The sequence below is a fragment of the Macrobrachium rosenbergii genome, chromosome 53 (genome assembly GCF_040412425.1).
Source record: "Macrobrachium rosenbergii isolate ZJJX-2024 chromosome 53, ASM4041242v1, whole genome shotgun sequence".
Classification (NCBI taxonomy): domain Eukaryota; kingdom Metazoa; phylum Arthropoda; class Malacostraca; order Decapoda; family Palaemonidae; genus Macrobrachium; species Macrobrachium rosenbergii.
Window position 1 is genome coordinate 12,713,053 of NC_089793.1, and position 17,271 is coordinate 12,730,323.

A 17,271-nucleotide genomic window follows, 5' to 3' on the forward strand; every position below is an offset into this window, starting at 1 on the left:
TTCCTCTCAGATAATCTCTTATTTTTGAGAGGCCTTGATTTCTTGTTTAATTTGTTGGAGATCAACAATCCTGTATTGCTAATTATTCCAGCTAATAACCAGATATGAAATTCACTTCTAGCTTTTGTAAATTCCCTTTTTTTTTTTTCAAAAGTTATCTCTCAATTTTTGAGAGGTATCTCAACCCATTAGTCTTTTCCATAAAATAATGGAATAGCCAACTCAAATGTAATCCATGCTTTCATCTTGGAATAATGCGTATTCTTTTACCCTCCTTATTCTACATACCTATTCAAATTAACATTAAAGAGGTCCTCATTCACACTCTTTCATACTTTCCAACCTCTGCTGTTATTGAAGACATTATTGCTGTATTATCACTATTGATGTTATTTGACCATATTATTGTTATTGTTATTTAACCTGACAAAATTTTCACAAATGAGATAAGAATGTAAACATTAGTGACAGTAACATCATTATGTTTTTATGCAATTTGCATATTTTAGTTTATTTTATTATTTATTTATGGATGTTTAACTTCTGTTTCAGATGCCAATGAAGGATTCTCTTTTCAAATATGTGTTCCAGAAAACAGCAAATGTTTGCGATGTAGAAAAGTTACTGCCAGACCTAAAGAAGACCTTTGCATACGTTGTCAAGATGTGATTTCATCTGGCTGGTGATGTTAAATAGTTCCTGAAATGTAAGTCCATTTGTTTCACCATCTTTCTGAACCCACCAGTCTTTGGAGATAATACATATTCTGTGTAAATACAGTACCTGTATTTTTTTTGTTTTAGTCATAAACTGCTGGGAATGGTTGCTGTTTGATCATTAATAATGTCGTACTGAGTACTTTCTCACCGTATGTTTTACTGTGATATTAAGGGCATACCAGCTTTTAATCATTCTTTACCATCTTTGGGTGAATATTATGGACATTTTTATCTTTTCTTGTGGTAGTAATGATCATATTCTGTAATGTATTGCACAAAAGAAATATTCTTGATTGGCTATGCAATTTAAATTTCCAATAGTGTGGTACAGGTGGACCTTCACTAATCCAACACAACTGCAACCTTAGTATTACTGCATTAGTGAAAAACCTGAGTTACAGAAGGATTGCCTCCAAACAATAGGTAACCTCCTCATCATACTTCAAAATATCATTTACTGTATATATGCCTGTAATATTTAACATTGCATAGTGTTTAACCCCCCCTCTCCTTCCATTACAATTTTATCATTTGCTCTATGTTAAGTGTGAGTTGATCAGATCATTTGGCTACATTTCACTTATCAAAGTAACTATGGAGCTTATGGTATTTGAAATCCCTTCTTAGGCTGTTACTTGCGATCTTTTTTTTTACATACTTAAAAACAAGGAAAAAATATGTAACTGCTGTACAAATCACACAAAAAATGGGCTATGATATACTCACACATCACAGTGATTATAAAATTTTTTACATTAAAACATAACAGAGTATCATTAATAAGAGTGAATTAAAAGGTTACTTTAGTGATGAAAAACAATAATTGAAGAAATATTAATTTTATTTATTACTAGCACAAACAGCATCAAAACATAGAGCTACAGTTCATTGCTTGTAGAGTGGTACCTCAACATTAGATTTCATTACATAATGGAATACTCTGGTAAGTACAAAAGACTTATCAGATGCAGAAACAAACATGCCTAGCAGTTTTTAGATAACTGAATAATCTGTTAAGCATTCTTGATTTTTTATAAGGTTAAACAGACATGCCTGCCCATACAGTGTGGAGAAATCTTTTTGATGATAAATGCAAAGGAATGGGAAGTTTACATTCCTTGTTCCTCAGGTCCACTAACACTGGGAAGCCTCTTAGCTAAATGGAGTGCTGAACTGAAGCTACACTCTTCTTCTGAAAGGAAAGTGATGGAAGCGTCACTGGAAAATGATGGGGTGCTACCCTCCTTTCATTTAGGGCAATGCTGCATTCTTTTCATCTTGAACTCTACTACTAACATTTGGTATCTTGTGTTTCACCATCTACCTCACTATGTCAAAAGCTTGATACTTCTCTATAGAACCTGGAACTGACTGTCATTCCAAGGGGATCCTGTCTGGGAGAACTCTACTCTTAAATGGTTTCATGACCTGAATTCCTGTGGAGGAGTACCCTCAGGAGGAAGAAGAGTCCATGGGGGAACATCAGTCTCACTTCACCATACCAGAGGTTTTTCTGCTGGAGCAGCTGGTCATTGAAAGACTACACTAGTACTTCCAAGACTCCTCACTGTAGCTCTCATTGCCTAGTCCAGCTTGTCTGCAGAAACAGCTTGGATTCATGAAGCCATCTAATTGGAGCTTATTTCAGTCCAACAAGGGCAACAAGTCTGAAAAGACTTTTTAAGGCAGCAACCCTCTTTTTCATTGCAAGGCAGCAACCCTCTTTTTCATTGCAGTGTTCAGCTATATGTATAGCACTGTCGGAAGAGTAAGACCCCAAGCTTGTTTAAGAGGAGAAGTGGTCTGTTACCCATTGGATACATTTTCAGTAATCAGGGTACTCAGTGTTCCCAATGCCCATTCTTGCCTGTTAAAGATTTTCTTTTAAATGGATTGAAATGTGTGGGGAATTCATAGACCATGAGGTTGGTTATTATAACTAATAGGTTTACAGTGGAAAAATTTTTATCATAGAATTTAAAATTTCAAACTTTTATCAGTCCATTCTTTCTCAGTTTTAAAAACTTTGACAAGTAATCAGGAAATAAATTAGAAATTTATTTTTTAATACATAACTGAAAGTTGTCCCTTTATTGGTGCTTTTACTTATGTATTATAACCTTAAAAAAAGAAAAGTCTTAGTATATAGTGGACCCTCACTTTTTCACGCTTCACTTTATCGTGGATTTTTTGGAACATATTTTTTGCTTTTACGCAGGAACTTTCACCAATTCTTGAATTTTTCTATGTACCATATCTCTAAAATTATCACTAATTTGCTTTTTTCTAAGAGCAACACTGTGTATCCACAGCTTTAAGCATTTTTAGATTGGATTTTGCATTTTCGCGAATTTTGCGTTTCCATGATGGTTTCTGGCACCTATCCTCACGAAAAAGTGTGGGAGCACTGTATTCAGTAATATCTTAGGCCTAACATAGGTTTATTATAACTGGGATTTTTCAGTATATCGCAAGGGTCATTATCTATTTTTTGTTAAGAGTAGATGTCTGTTCAAATAAATCTTGTCAATGTTTCTGGTTGGAAATTTTTTCATAAACTAACAAAGAATTTCCTGTGAAGGAAAATTTTTAGTTTTAGACATGGTGCTGAGTGGTTAAAAAACTACACTAGAGCTACCAAGTACTTGGACTTGAATAACCAGAACTTCTGTGGTTATTATTTTCTGTTGTTTTAGAAGTACAGAAGAAATAGTCAGTTCACAAGAAAGTGAGCTCATTTACAAGAGGAACCTAATTTAATTTATATTCAGGCATACAGTAATTGTACCTTGTCGAGTTTCTCTGTTAAGGTTACGGTACACTAGGTTTTAATAACATTGTACAAGATACTGCTGAAAATAGATAAAATACCATGTACTGTGACTACAGTTTGTATATAATAATGTATATATGTAATTAATTGTTATTAATATGTTGTTTTCTTTTCCTTAAAATATCATTAAGTTTATGAAGTGATGACATGGTGTAAAGTAGAACATAAGGTTGGGTATCAATATGTAGAATTTTAAAAGTAGGGTGACATCAATTTTGACCTTTGAAAATAAATTATGTACTGAATATATTACATAATTTCATGCTATTTCATCTGTATCAGTCACATAAGTCCTACGGTGAACTTTGGAGTAAATGAAAAGAAATAAATGGCACAGGACAGTAACTGGGCAAACACACTGTCAGTCTTGGGAAACATAACAGAATTTATAAAGAAGTTAACACGAGTAATGAAGTGTTGCCTTGTGGGACAGTGGAGTCGTAACTCAGGCATGCACAATGGAGCTTTTTTCATTCAAGATCTATCAAGTTGGTGTGACTGGGTCCATTTCATATTGAGTGAGGCTGTTTATGATTAATAGGTTTGTAAGAATAGTGTTTATGACATCACTTTAGCTGCCACTCTTAATCTTTTTAGAATTGGAATGAATTCTGCAGAAGGGTCTATACAATAATGTATTAATCCTGGGTGCATGTCATTGCTTTCCCAAATACTGTACCAAGTGTTTTGTTGATGTTTTGCTTTGTATAACTTCTTATTGGAAAGGACAGAATTGGGAATATGGAGATTAATCCTGGGAGTGTCATTGCTGGAATTAATTGAAAATGATCAAATAAGAAAAACTGGTTTTTTGTAAAATAACTGTTAAAGCCAGGGAAAGTAGACTGAGATGGTATTGTCATGTGGTTTGGAGGAATGAGGATGCTCTGGTCATCACCGACGCTAACGCCCGGACTTCTGGTTTGGCCGCTAAACTTAAGACCGACTCCATGAAAACCGTTCATTTGCGCTTCCATTTGATTTCTGAAAAGAACGAATTCTGATTTATCAGCCTCGAGGCTGGGCTTGGCTTTAGGGAAAACATACTGGGAAGCTGGTGAAGAAGAGGGGGGAATATGAGAGGGGAAAGAGCAGCGGTAGAGGAGGGTAGGGAGGAGGAAGGAACAGTCGGTAGAGGAGATGACGTGATGCCACCATCGAAGAAGATAGCCTAGCTTCCTTACGGCAAAGGCTTTCCTATCCCTATCCCTAACCAGCTTTACCTGATGGGAACTGTACGTTTAAAACTCTGACTCCATCCCATACATTCACTGCATGTGTTCTCCTGGGAACACTCTTGACCCCCTACATGCTGTACACAAAGAATGGCAGTACTTAAGTTTAACTAGTTTGGCGGAGCACAAATTCCCTCACGCAAACCCTGGATCCGAGAAACTGGAATCCGACATAGCTGCAATTCACAGAGCTAGGCTAGCTAGATTAATAAACAGGAAATTGAGTACTTCACCAAGGAGAGACGCCACAAATAAGCGCAAGGAGACAAAGGAAACCAAACAGTTTGAGGCAGACGGACGCGAGATGCGTTCTGTCGCCGAGAATGAAACTGACCTGGGTTCATGGGTATGTCGCCTTCCACACCCAACCCCACCGGCATCCGGTGGGGTTTGATCTCCGCCAATTATATCAGCGTTCCAAACAAAGTTTGAAATTTATATCTCGGACGTGTCGATTTTAAAGAGATAAAAGCTTTTACAGTGTTTTGGTAAGTCATTATAATGAAAATCCTACTGTGCATGTCCAGTTCACACTCCACTGGCTGAGAATGCAATGCATCATTCCTCCAAACTAACGTCCTGAATTCTGACTAGTGGGTTTGCAGAAAAATATTTTTTTTATAAACATAGTTTGCTCTTACAAACCCATTAATCATAAGTGGTTTGAATCACAGTTTAGGAAGGATGATGAAGAAGATTCTTGGAAGAGAAAAGGAGACCAAGATGCAAGAAGCCTAGATGATTCATATGGTGGAGCACCATATGAATCATCTAGAATTATGGGAGCTTTAGTATAGTAATGGGTTGGCAATTGAAGACATAACACCAACATGGCACACTCACCAAGCACTTGAGGCTTAAAGACAAGTACCCCAGGAAACAGCTGCCTCTGTGTGTGCCATAGCCTTGAGGAATGAGATCATAAGTCTTGATCTTACCTTGCAAGATGTCATATTGTGAAACACCAAAATAACCCTGTGAAATAACTTGCCAAATCCTGTATGAAATTGTACTTTTTGAAACAGGTAGATTCTTGTGTGTGAAGGAACAGATTAGAAAGAGAAGGTGGAGGTACTTCCTGATACTCTTACTATGCACAGAAGACTGACTTTAGTTGAAGAGAAGGCAAGGTGGGAATAGTAACCGAGTCCAAAAACAAGTCAGATGTACTCAAAGATTGAGCTTTGGCCAAGAACTGTGAGGTGAACAAAATGCCAACCAAAGGGGCATGGAACCCACTGATACACTTAGAAGAGGCAAGGGCAGTTAAAAACTGTTATAAAGGTTATATCCAGTAAAGAGGGTACCTTCCAATGGTTCATGTGAGGTGGTCTGATGAGACTGCTGAGTACCAAAGTCAAATCCAAACTTTGAGGGTTAACGATATCCCATGGGATAGACTAGGAAAAAAGGACTTACCAGGTTGAGAATCTTTCTAAAGTCTAAGCCGTGCAGGAGGAATGCTGAAGAGAGAGCAAATTAATGACACTTGATAGGTTAGAGAGAAGGAGCTAGTGTGGGAACAGAGGCTTTGAGTGAATGAGAGCCCTGTTTATCACACCTGGCAATGAACCACACCAACTTTCCTTGGTAAAAAGAAGTAGAAGAGGGCTTGCAAGGGGTGGCAATAGTAGTTGCTGCAACTTCCAACATGCCACTTTCTCTGACACTGTACTGGTTACCCTCTGTGTGTGAAGCAGTAGGGACTCTGGATATAAGATTACTGGAGCAAGGTGCCCACTGTCCAAGCTGCTGGGTAAACAGTACAGTAAAGTGGTAGTCTGGCATTCAGTGTTTTGGCAAACAGATCCAGGAAAGGCATTCCTTGGTTCTTGGACCTGTCATAGGACCCTGCAGACATCCACATGATAGGACTAGTTTGAAGGAAGGATCTGATGAGCCATGCTGAGAGTGCCCGCCAAGGCATTGCAAACTCCTGGAGTGAACCTTGTCATGATGGTCATCTTGTGCCTTTTTGCCCAATCAAATATGTCTGCTGACATGTACAGAAAGACTCTAACCTTGTCCCCCTGATTTCTTAAATAAGCTATGGTAGTATAGCCGATCATGACCCTAACACTAGAACTTACAATACGGTCACAAATGCTTGGAGACTTAGGAAGATTACCCTCAACTTTATGAAGTTGACGCAATTGCACCTGTTGTGCTTGACCACTTTGCTTGAGAGTCCATTGAGTGGATACCCCAACCCTCATTCATTCACAGTATCTGAAAACATCAGAAGTTTATAGGACTGGGTGGAACCAATGGGACTCCCATCATTAGATTTTGTTGGTTCATGAGTAACTGATTATAGCTGTATGCTTTTGTGCCAAGTCCAAGGCTCGTAGAAGTATCAATGAGAAGCCAATTTCTTTGGCCGCGTTGTTGATGTCTCTCTGTAGTACCAGTAAGCATAAGACAGCATCCCAAACACTCTCTCTTTCTGGTTTTGTGAAACGATGAAGCAGTCGCACAGTTCATCATGCAAAATGTCACAAAGCTTTGTGAGATTTGCAGGAAGTTACAGGAATCTTTGGTCCTCTGCTCACTATAAAGACAGGGACCACAGCATTTCCCAGTGTAGATTCAACTTTCCACCTAAGAAGTGTCTCCTACATGATAGGTGATGGTTTGTGTTTCTGTAGGAACAAATGTCAGATTTTAAAAATAATTTGTACTTTTTCTAGATATACAAACTAGAGCCTTTTAGCATAATCTCACCCCAACCACTCCATGTAGTCTCTGATACCAAAGGGAAAAATGTCATCTTACTACAGTTGAGTGGGGAACTTCCCCAGCTTGGCCACCTAGCACCAGTTAACCACCTTGTTACCAACTTCAACGACCACTGCAGATGGTACTGAAGAAAACTCCTACATAACAAGCGCTGGTCTGTTTACCTTAGAAAAATACAAATTTTACAATTTGATATTTTCAGCTTATAAGAATAATTGATTGCTTTAGCAATAAGAAATAAAGACAGCAGTTTTTAAAATAAATCAGTGACTGATATTTCCGTCATCAGGAACTCTTTGTCTCAGTTATTCCAACCTCACCCACACACAATGAGAGACCACACCCAGGGTTCATATCCATGAGGTAAAATGGCATTGAATTGCTTCTTGTTGACCATGTAGAGGAACATATACCAGATGGTTAGTCAGCTGGGAAGTTTCCTGCTACGGGAGATAAATAGCATGGGACTAGCAACCTCAGCCCAACAGAATATGTGTGAGTGTATGAAATTAATTCTTATAAATTACCACAAAATTTTTCAGTACAAAATTATTGCACTCACTGTTAATATCATGAGTGGCCAACTCCAACACTAGTGTGTTTCACTTTTTCTCATTATCCTTTATTTTTATAATTTGGAGACCCTTCTTGTCATTCATATGATTCAGTGGTCAGGACCCACTGACTTATCAGTTACAGTAAAAAATGCAACATACATTGGTCTCTAGTCTATAAAAAATTACAGTGCATGTTCTTTAAATAAAAAGACAAAATAATAGCAATATTTTATTATTCTATCACTTTGACAATATTTATTTGAAGATAAATTATTACATCTTCTCCCTACCTCCCCAGTAATCCTGGCTATGCCAGTGAATATACATAAGACTTTTAACTTTCTATAGATTATGACGTTACATCAAGGGTGTCTTTTGTTATTACTATAAACTTTGTGGTTGCTCTGACAAGGTTGATTTTAGTGTTCGGAGCTCCTGCCAGACAGAAGATTTCTTTTGACATCTTGAGATGTCTTGGCAACAGTAAAAGTTCAAAAAGTGTTGCCACATATTGAGTTGAAATTTTACAATCCAACTCTATAGTCACACTAGTCTAATCATTTGCTTCTGAAAACAGGTGTTGTCTCCTTGGAGCATTCATATATACATTTAGTTTATTAATAAAATCCCTTTCACAGGTTTTTTTCTTGATGCTATAATTAAAGGATGTGTGCTGCTGTACTGTTGATTTTGCCATAACAAGATAGCCTACAGTGACTATTATTTTTTATCATTCAACAAATTTTTTAAACGGAAAACAGTTCTCTGTGATATCTTATATAATATTAAAATGATAATGGTTATTTATAATTTCTTTGCGTTAATTTTAGATGTACTGTTGTCTCTAAGTAAATTCCAATGTATTGACTTAAGTGATAATGTGTCTACTGGGGAAGGCATTTTTCAAAAGGAGGTATAAAGTGTTACTGGCCTGTTGCCTCGAGATGACGAATGTTTGTGACTTCAGATTTTCCAACAGCATCAGGACAATTATAAAATGCCAATATTTGGTATAAATTTGGAAAAAGCCAGTAAAATTCGAAAAGGTATATTCACTAATACTTGGCAGAACTGTTAAACAGTTCAACACTAATATTTGGTCTGTCAGTACAGCCATTTATAACTATCTATAGGAAGGTCTAAAGAATATTTTAGACACTGATCTATAGCATACTGGTGCGTAATACCAACGATAGGAGATTCCATGAAATCAGTCTTTGTAATGGCTTCCAGTGTTTGCCACTTTAACTGAAGTCTGGCAGGGAGATGCATAAAGATCCCAGATGATTTCTCCATATGGCAGTGTATTTAGGAAAACGGTAGTGCTCATTATGATTAAAGCATATTGTTACAGTATAACATATGTCAGAAACTTTCAAGCAGACAACGTTTTACTTTATTCATTGCTTTAGGTATCTCAGGGACCCCATTTTGACTTTCATGTTTCCTTGGAGTTTCTTCTTCACCATTTACAGATAAAGACATCAAGCTCCTTGTTTCATTGTATGTTTCATGAAAACCTTGGCTTGTCAAAAGTTCCATTGTTTTCATCCTTTTGTATGGAGTAGGGCACATTTTTGTCTTCCCAAACTGTAGACATTTATGACTCTTCCCTGTGTTCGCATCACAGTGGTTAACAGGTATAGGAAATGACTGCTTGTATAACCAGGATCCATCATCTTGTCCAATCTCCAACATAAATTGGAGATTGTGGCCGTTAATATTTGTTGTTCCATCGTGCCTTTTTATGTTACAAAGCCAGAAGTGCTTGCCTACAGGGTCGGTATACCAGGGGCCACCGAATACTCTTGGATCATATTCCGAAAGGTAATTATATCTTTTTCTGGTAAAAAGAATGTGTGTTGCACTGCATGTCCTAAAGTCTGAAACCTCTACAAAATAAATATTGAATGAGTTCTCCGAGCAATAGGACCAGAACTTTACAAAATCTATCACCATGTTGACATTCCCATAAAAGCTGTGGTCATCTTTTTTAGGGTCAACAGGACTAAACCACAGGATTTCCAAATCCTTTTCTTTTTCAAGCAAAAAACTTACTGTGCGTCTGTCAAGTTTTTTTGGACTGAAACTTTGTGATTTCTGAAGATCTTCATAATCTTGCAGATGGACAGCCCTCCCAATTTTATGAAATATTTGGTAATCGGCCAGAGAAATGTATAGGGAGTGAGGACCATCCTGGGGACACCAGGCAATTGAGTTTCTTTGTTGCAAGAGAATTTTGTGTGTTTTGCCAGCCATTTCTGAAAAAGAAATCATTGTCAATTAAACAATGATAAGTAGAATACATATGCATTATAGACTATTTTCACTAGCTTTTCCAGTTATTTTTTGTAACACTAATTGTATTCATATTTAACTCCTAAATGGGTTAACGAAATAAAAGGGCATAAGATTTTGCTATGTGAACTACGTAACACATCACTAATTTTATGAAGGAATAATAATACTTTAGTGTTATAAACAGTAATTTAATTCTTGAAATTATCATTCATAACATAGCAATCTTTAGATCGCTGAGCCTGTAACAGTGTAATTCCCCTTACTGTCAAACTTTGTCATTCTTTTTCAGCTTCCACTTATTAGTATTCTCATAATTTTTAACTTTTTTTCTGGTCTCCTTCGAGCCTGAGTTTATCTTAGGTAAACTCCTTAGGTTTTCACTGAATAGATTTACCACTTGAGGAAGATGAGAGAGCAAATACTGTAAAGAAACTTGAGTAAAATGAAATACAGTGACGAGAGAGTTCGGAGTTAAAAAGACTATTATCAAGTAAATAATAGATGAGTGCTAAAGAAATTGATAACCAAGAAATTACTTTCTAGCAAAGACACTCAAATCCAGGACTGAGAAAGACTGCATACATATTATTCAGAAGCTATGACAGTGCCAACAGTTTGATATCACCAGATACTGTACATGTGAATCATCCTGCTTCAAGTTAATGTGAAATTTGAAGTGGTGCAAGTGCCTTAAGTAGAGGTGCGGGGAGACATCTATGAGACAACATATGAATTGGCCATGCTCTACTCATAAGAATATCCAGAAACAAGGAAATACAAAGGTGAGGGATAACTATCAATGTGCAGAATTTCACATATACAATAAAAGAAATGTAAAACTAGTGAGTCCATTTGTGGTAGGTACATTAGACATATTTGGTTGCTTAGCAGTAGTGAGCTTTAATGGCAGTATGAGCGTCTGTTTAGTAAGGATGGTGATTATATCATCACAGTTCGAATAAAACAAGAATTTGAAGAAAGTAGCTGTACATGGGAGAGGCAAATCTGTAGCAACAGAAGAGGGAAAGTGTGTTGGGATTTGAAAGAACGATGTGTTTGTTGTATATATGAATGAATTATTGTACTGTGAAGAGGGTTGTAGCTTTGGTCTCACGAAATCCTATTGCTGCCATTTCATGCGTAAAGATAGCAAATTTCAATCCTAAATAGGAATGATATGGCTATGAAGTACTGTGAAGGTATTCTCAGTAGAGTTTTTCTTTGTTAAGAGTCCTTTCCTGTGAAATCTGTTGCTATGATGCCACAAAATAATTGGTTTTCCTTCTGCAATGTTGTCATCACATTTGTCCATTTGCTAATGGTGCGTCACGTCACATCAACACTGCTGCTGCACACGTAAACCATTATGCTCTTAAAACTCAGGAAGACAGAGTACATACCTTAGCTTATGAAGCAAATGTAGTTTCACATTGATGGCTCAAGTTGAGGGCTTAGGTAATCATTACACCCACGAGTTGAATTAATTGCTGTCACGTTATAAAGCAGTATATGTAGCATTTCCATGGTTTTCTTATCAAGTTAGAATCATCAATTAGATATTCTGAGGGTGAGGAGGTGATAACCAAAATGATAACGCTTCGGATTTTGATAACCCTCACATACTAGAGTGGGTACTGTAAACCCAGATGTCACAGTTTTTTAGAAAAAAATAGAAAATTAATTGCAATAAACTAATTATTATTATTATTATTATTATTATTATTATTATTATTATTATTATTATTATTAACGCTAAAGCTAATGTACTTGTATATTAATCTTCCGCAAGAGAATACCCGTATTTAATAAAACATACTGTACTAAAAATATGGAAATATAAACATGAAACTGTAAGACTTAGACCTGGATACCTTTTATCAGCAACAAATAAGTAATGAAATTGGTATAGGAAGTAACTGGTAAAACCTGATATATTTGAGAAACTACTAAAAAAAAACGAGGAAAAAAAATTGTATCTGATTTTACCTTTGTGTGAGAAGAGCATATTTATGTACAGAATTTAGAAATGACATGAAATGGTATAATTTTAGTGTGATTTTGGTGCATAATAATGATGATAAGGTTATTTCTAGAACCCCTGTAAGTACAGCAGTAACCATCTTCTGTGTGGGAGAACGGTTGAACTTTTCAAGCAGACAATTTGATATGAGAGGCGAGGGTATGGTATAGGATTTTGTAATTAAATGTAGCTGTTGCTTTGTACTTAAATGGAATTTTGTTAAATCCGAATGTGCTCAGGACAGATCAGCAGCGGTAATAATGACCTGCCACACGATACAGAATAAAATAAAAACAAAACAACAAAACCCTTTTCCGCCACAAGGACAGTCTCTCGCGAACCTAAAGAGATATTACGTCACTAGTTGTCAAAGTGCTTGCAAACAGAAAACATGCTGACGGTATTAATGATCAAGCAAACTCCACGAAATGACTTTGAGCCATAGTCTCTCGTGATTCAAACAACCATCCTTGTCTGCTGATATTCGTAGTTTCTTACAAATGCATCGTAGGAAACGTGTCAGTCAGGCGCAGAAGATATTGAAAGATACAGTTCAAAAACAGATGACATGTGAGAGCCAGGTATTCGAGAAAATTATAAACTCTAATTGATGAATGGAAGAGACTCGCCTGACAGAAGCTGGAAAAATGAATTAAGCTGGTAATGATATACTGTTATCAAGCAAGAGATTTTGTTGGAGGAAATGTGTTTTCATTATTTCTTATTGTTCATTTGCCTTCTTTTTCCATTCTACTCGAATCTTTTTATCACCCAACTTGATCAGAGCTCAGGCATGTGCATGTCTAACTCCAGCAGAATTAAATCTAAAATTTGCCTTTCTTAACTATTTTGTTATAGATTAAACTTGTGTTCTATACAATTGGCCTTATTGTTTTACAGAATAAGAGTTTAGTCTTACAAAGGAGGGAAAAAAGAAAAATAAGGAGACCTGTTCAAAGCAGTTTTTTCTCTTGAACTTTGCAGATGTACGAGTTACTACCGTTTAAGCTGTTGCTTGGGAACAGTGTCATGAGGTGCACTGATATGGTTGCTGTGTCTGCATTAGTTGAATAAGCTGTTTTTCAATGCTGTGACAAAACAAAAGCAAAACAGGAAATAGTTCGGTAAGTTTTGAGTCTATAGTCTTGTTTGATGCATTTTTGTGCTTCACATGTACCTCGTGTATACAAGCTAACAATTTTTTTTTCTTTTATGTGAGAACACCGGAACTGAATGGTACAATTCTCGGCTAATGTTTGCTAGGTCCATGGTTCGCTCCAGGCTTACTGTACACGAGTCCACAAAGCTTTAATTAGTGCCAGCGTCTGCTGTGGTCAAGAAAAAAAAAATAAAAAGTGGGGGGTTGGCCAGAAAAGAATTGCTGAGAAACCCGGAAGTTGTACCCTTCCGCGCCAATCCCTCCGAATGGAAAAATGGATATAGGGAAAACGATGTGTGTGTATATATATATATATATATATATATATATATATATATATATATATATATATATATATATATATATATATATATATATGTAAAAGGGAAGTACGTATAAGCGAATCTGCTTTGGGCAGGGTTCGAACTTTTCCAGTTTGTGTTGATACAGAGGGAAACGGAACTTAACAGTTCGGCATTGGGAGTAATTTTCGCATTGATGCGTTCATCTGTCATTTACTTCCGGTGCATGGCGTTGACAACTTTTGACCTTGACTGCCAGTCGGGCTGGCTCCGTCCACTGTTGGTTTGGCCGGGTAGCTTAGCGATAAAAGTTTCCCAAAGCCTTAGGTTCGTGTTGAGAGTTATAACAACGCGGCTTGCCAACAAGCCACTGCGTTAATGTTGTTCAGCGCTGTTGATAACACCGCTTATCGACAAAATAGTATCAGTAGTGTGCTACGCTTTCAAGGCTTATCTGGTCCGTTACATTTTTTTCGTTTATTGTCAGTAAATATTTTCTTAATATTAACTTTTTTTTATTTCTTACTCAAGGATGCTTAGGAAAAATCTGAATGAGTGGCCTAGTCAAGTATTGCTGTTCGTGGAATACGAGTAACTTGGTCGCCACTACATTGATGAATAGTTGTTATAGCCTCTTCCAAACGAACTACCTCCGTTGGGGGGTAGTGCCGTCAGTGCACCACTCACGGTGAACTGTAGGCATTACTTAAGGATTTTGCAGCATCCCTTCGGCCCCTAGCTGTAGCCCTCTTTTATTCCTTATGCTGTACATCCGTTCATAGTCTCTTAATTCCTGTTTTTCAACCTCTCCTAAAATTTGTTTCATAGTGCAACTGCGAGGTTTTTCTCCTGTTACACCTTTAAAACCTTTTTACTCTCAGTTTCCTTTTCAGCGCTGAATGGCCTCATAGGTCCCAGCGCTAGACTTTCGGTCTAAATTTTATACTCCATTCCAAACGAACGACAGTTTAGTGCTAACGCATATAAACAATGTCTACGGGAATTGGCTGTTGGATTTGGCTATCAAGCGCCCTTTCTTAGTGGAACAACCTTTAAATAGAGAGAGAGAGAGAGAGAGATTTGAACTTCCCATTTATTATCTAGATACAGTGGAAGCTTGTTTAGACCAAGTCCCTGAATTAGACATAAAGACCTTCCTGTTAGATTCTTAATATTCGCATTCTGATGAAAACAGATTTGATGAATTTAAAAGAACATAATTTATTGGGTACGAAAGTTAATTTAAAGGTAATTTTTTTCCATTAAAAGAGAATTTGAACATAGTAGTCATGACATTGTAATGGGGGAAGTTTTGTGGATGTTTAACCGAATGGCTCCAGGGTTTTGTCCTTTCATGCTTTATTGTTTTAATCCCAACATGAATAGTTCATTCCTCGTTATGGAAACGAATAACCTTTGATTTCCCTCATACTGGCCTAGGTCACAAATTATTTCGTTGAGTCATGCAAATGAAAATGAAGTTTCGGCTTTAAAACTTCTATTCACAAGGGTGCACATTTTACATATGAATCACAACAGCTTTTCGACTAACACCACTACACATGGGTATATTTAAATGCATATGGTGTGACCTGAAATATATATATATATATATATATATATATATATACATATATATATATATATATATATATATATATATATATATATATATATATATACACATATATATATATATATAATATATTATATATATATACTATACTACTACATTACACACATATCAAAAAGTGTGACTGTTCAGATATCCAAAAATGTGTGAAGAAAGGTCATTGTGGGTATTACATTATATATATATATATATTATATATATATATATATATATATATATATATATATATATATATATATATATATATATATATATATATATATATATATATATATAGTAACTTAGCAATTGAATGGAGATGAAACTTTCTTGATCTTAAGTAACCTCAAATTAAGAGCACCCTACTCCCTTCAAATTTACCATGTTGTATGGAGAACCGTAACTACTTGTCCAGCCATACAGCTTTTTATTTTTAAAATTTTTTTTTACCTTTGAGAACTTATGCATTGTTCACCTTTGTGCACGACTTTATTGAGCCACTTTTGCAGGAGATATTATAATTTATCGAGTAGCTCTGAATCATGAACACTATTATAACTTTCTTTAATCCGGACAGTAAATATCAGGGTAAGACGGTAAGTTTAACAAATGACTCTGAAATTACAAACGCCATTTAAATAAAAATAGCATGCGTAACATATCCTCTCCAACTCGATCGATTAGAAATTCTGGTGAGAAGTGGCTACGACTTATCAGGAAGAGAGATCGTAACAGCTTATCAGAAATCTTAAGGGTACAATTGAGTTTAGAAGCAATTAGTTATCTTTGGCATTCAGAATTATAATTTTATCCTTTTCTGGTACTACGGATTCTGTATCACATGAGAATAAGCGTCCTTTTTGTCGTTTTTGCAGCATTGCACTTGAGGAATTACTGTAAGAATACAGACATCATGTATCTGGAATGTCAGTTATTTTTGCTATTGTGTCGTCTACCGTCGTGTTTTGAAATTTGGAAGTTGAGGTTTGGAAGTCAATGTGATGGAAGGGAGAGTAAATATATTCGAAGATAAGGGAACCATAAGAAAATCTGCATTTCTCAGACTGTGAACAAAGGCTCTTTGCAAGTTTGCAATGTGATGTATACCAATTCCAGACAAATGTTCGGCAACACGCTGACCAGTCAGTCAGAGGTTTGATGACGGCTGTGGTAACGGTGAAAAAGGAGTAGAGAAATGTTGGACCACATGAATTTTGCCCGCACTTTGAGCAGTAATGCTTGATTGAGGCCTAGAAGTAATAGCAGTGGTATTGTGCTTGATAGTGAGAGGAGAGATTGATTTTATTTGTGTATGGATTGTGGTATCTCCCTTTGGGATTCTTTTTAACGTTGGCGTTAGGTATAGTGGTTCTTTTTCTCGCAGCTTGGTTTGAGGGATTTGTGTTGTTGCAGTAGTGGTGTGAAAAATTAAGGATGGCATGAAGGCGGCTAGAGGATTAGATGAGGGTAAGGCTGGTTTTATCCTGTGGTAGCTACACCGTTACACTTCGGGAGATGGAGGCAAAATTACGTCGGGTACAGGACTGGTCGGGTAGAAATGTCAGAAAATTATTCGAGGGGTTATTTGTGTGTAATCTGAATAATGGCTTTAGGTGATTAGACTCAAATATCTTAAAACTGGACATTCGTATTGGTGTGGCGACTGGTGTCTGGGGGTTCTGCTGAAGGCACGGCGGTGTTTTGGTCTTCCAAGTAGCTTGGGGTGACGTACAGCAGCTTCAAAAGAGACAACGACGGGCGCGTTCATTGGTAGAAAGCACCCCTGATAACTGC

General features: G+C 36.6%; 2 protein-coding genes across 4 annotated transcripts in view; one reads left to right on the forward strand and one right to left on the reverse strand.

The window, feature by feature from the left end:
* The window catches only part of IleRS-m (Isoleucyl-tRNA synthetase, mitochondrial), a 42,398-nt gene extending 38,749 nt beyond the window's left edge, over nucleotides 1-3,649 (forward strand). For both annotated transcript variants that reach the window (XM_067096687.1, XM_067096688.1), the window contains one exon: nucleotides 553-3,649. In XM_067096687.1, coding sequence (XP_066952788.1) covers nucleotides 553-686 — 134 coding nt within the window. In that variant the 3' untranslated portion in view covers nucleotides 687-3,649. The remainder of the gene's footprint in view (nucleotides 1-552) is intronic.
* Nucleotides 3,650-8,299: 4,650 nt separating this feature from the next.
* LOC136834299 (uncharacterized) overlaps nucleotides 8,300-17,271 on the reverse strand; it is a 20,386-nt gene continuing 11,414 nt past the window's right edge. The window contains exon 2 of one of the 2 annotated variants that reach the window (XR_010851731.1): nucleotides 8,300-10,344. Coding sequence is in view for 1 of the 2 variants with exons in the window: in XM_067096689.1 (XP_066952790.1) it covers nucleotides 17,217-17,271 (55 nt within the window). In the remaining variant the exon portion in view is untranslated. Of the gene's footprint in view, nucleotides 10,345-17,079 lie in introns of those variants that run through there. The other variant, XM_067096689.1, reaches the window with a different exon arrangement.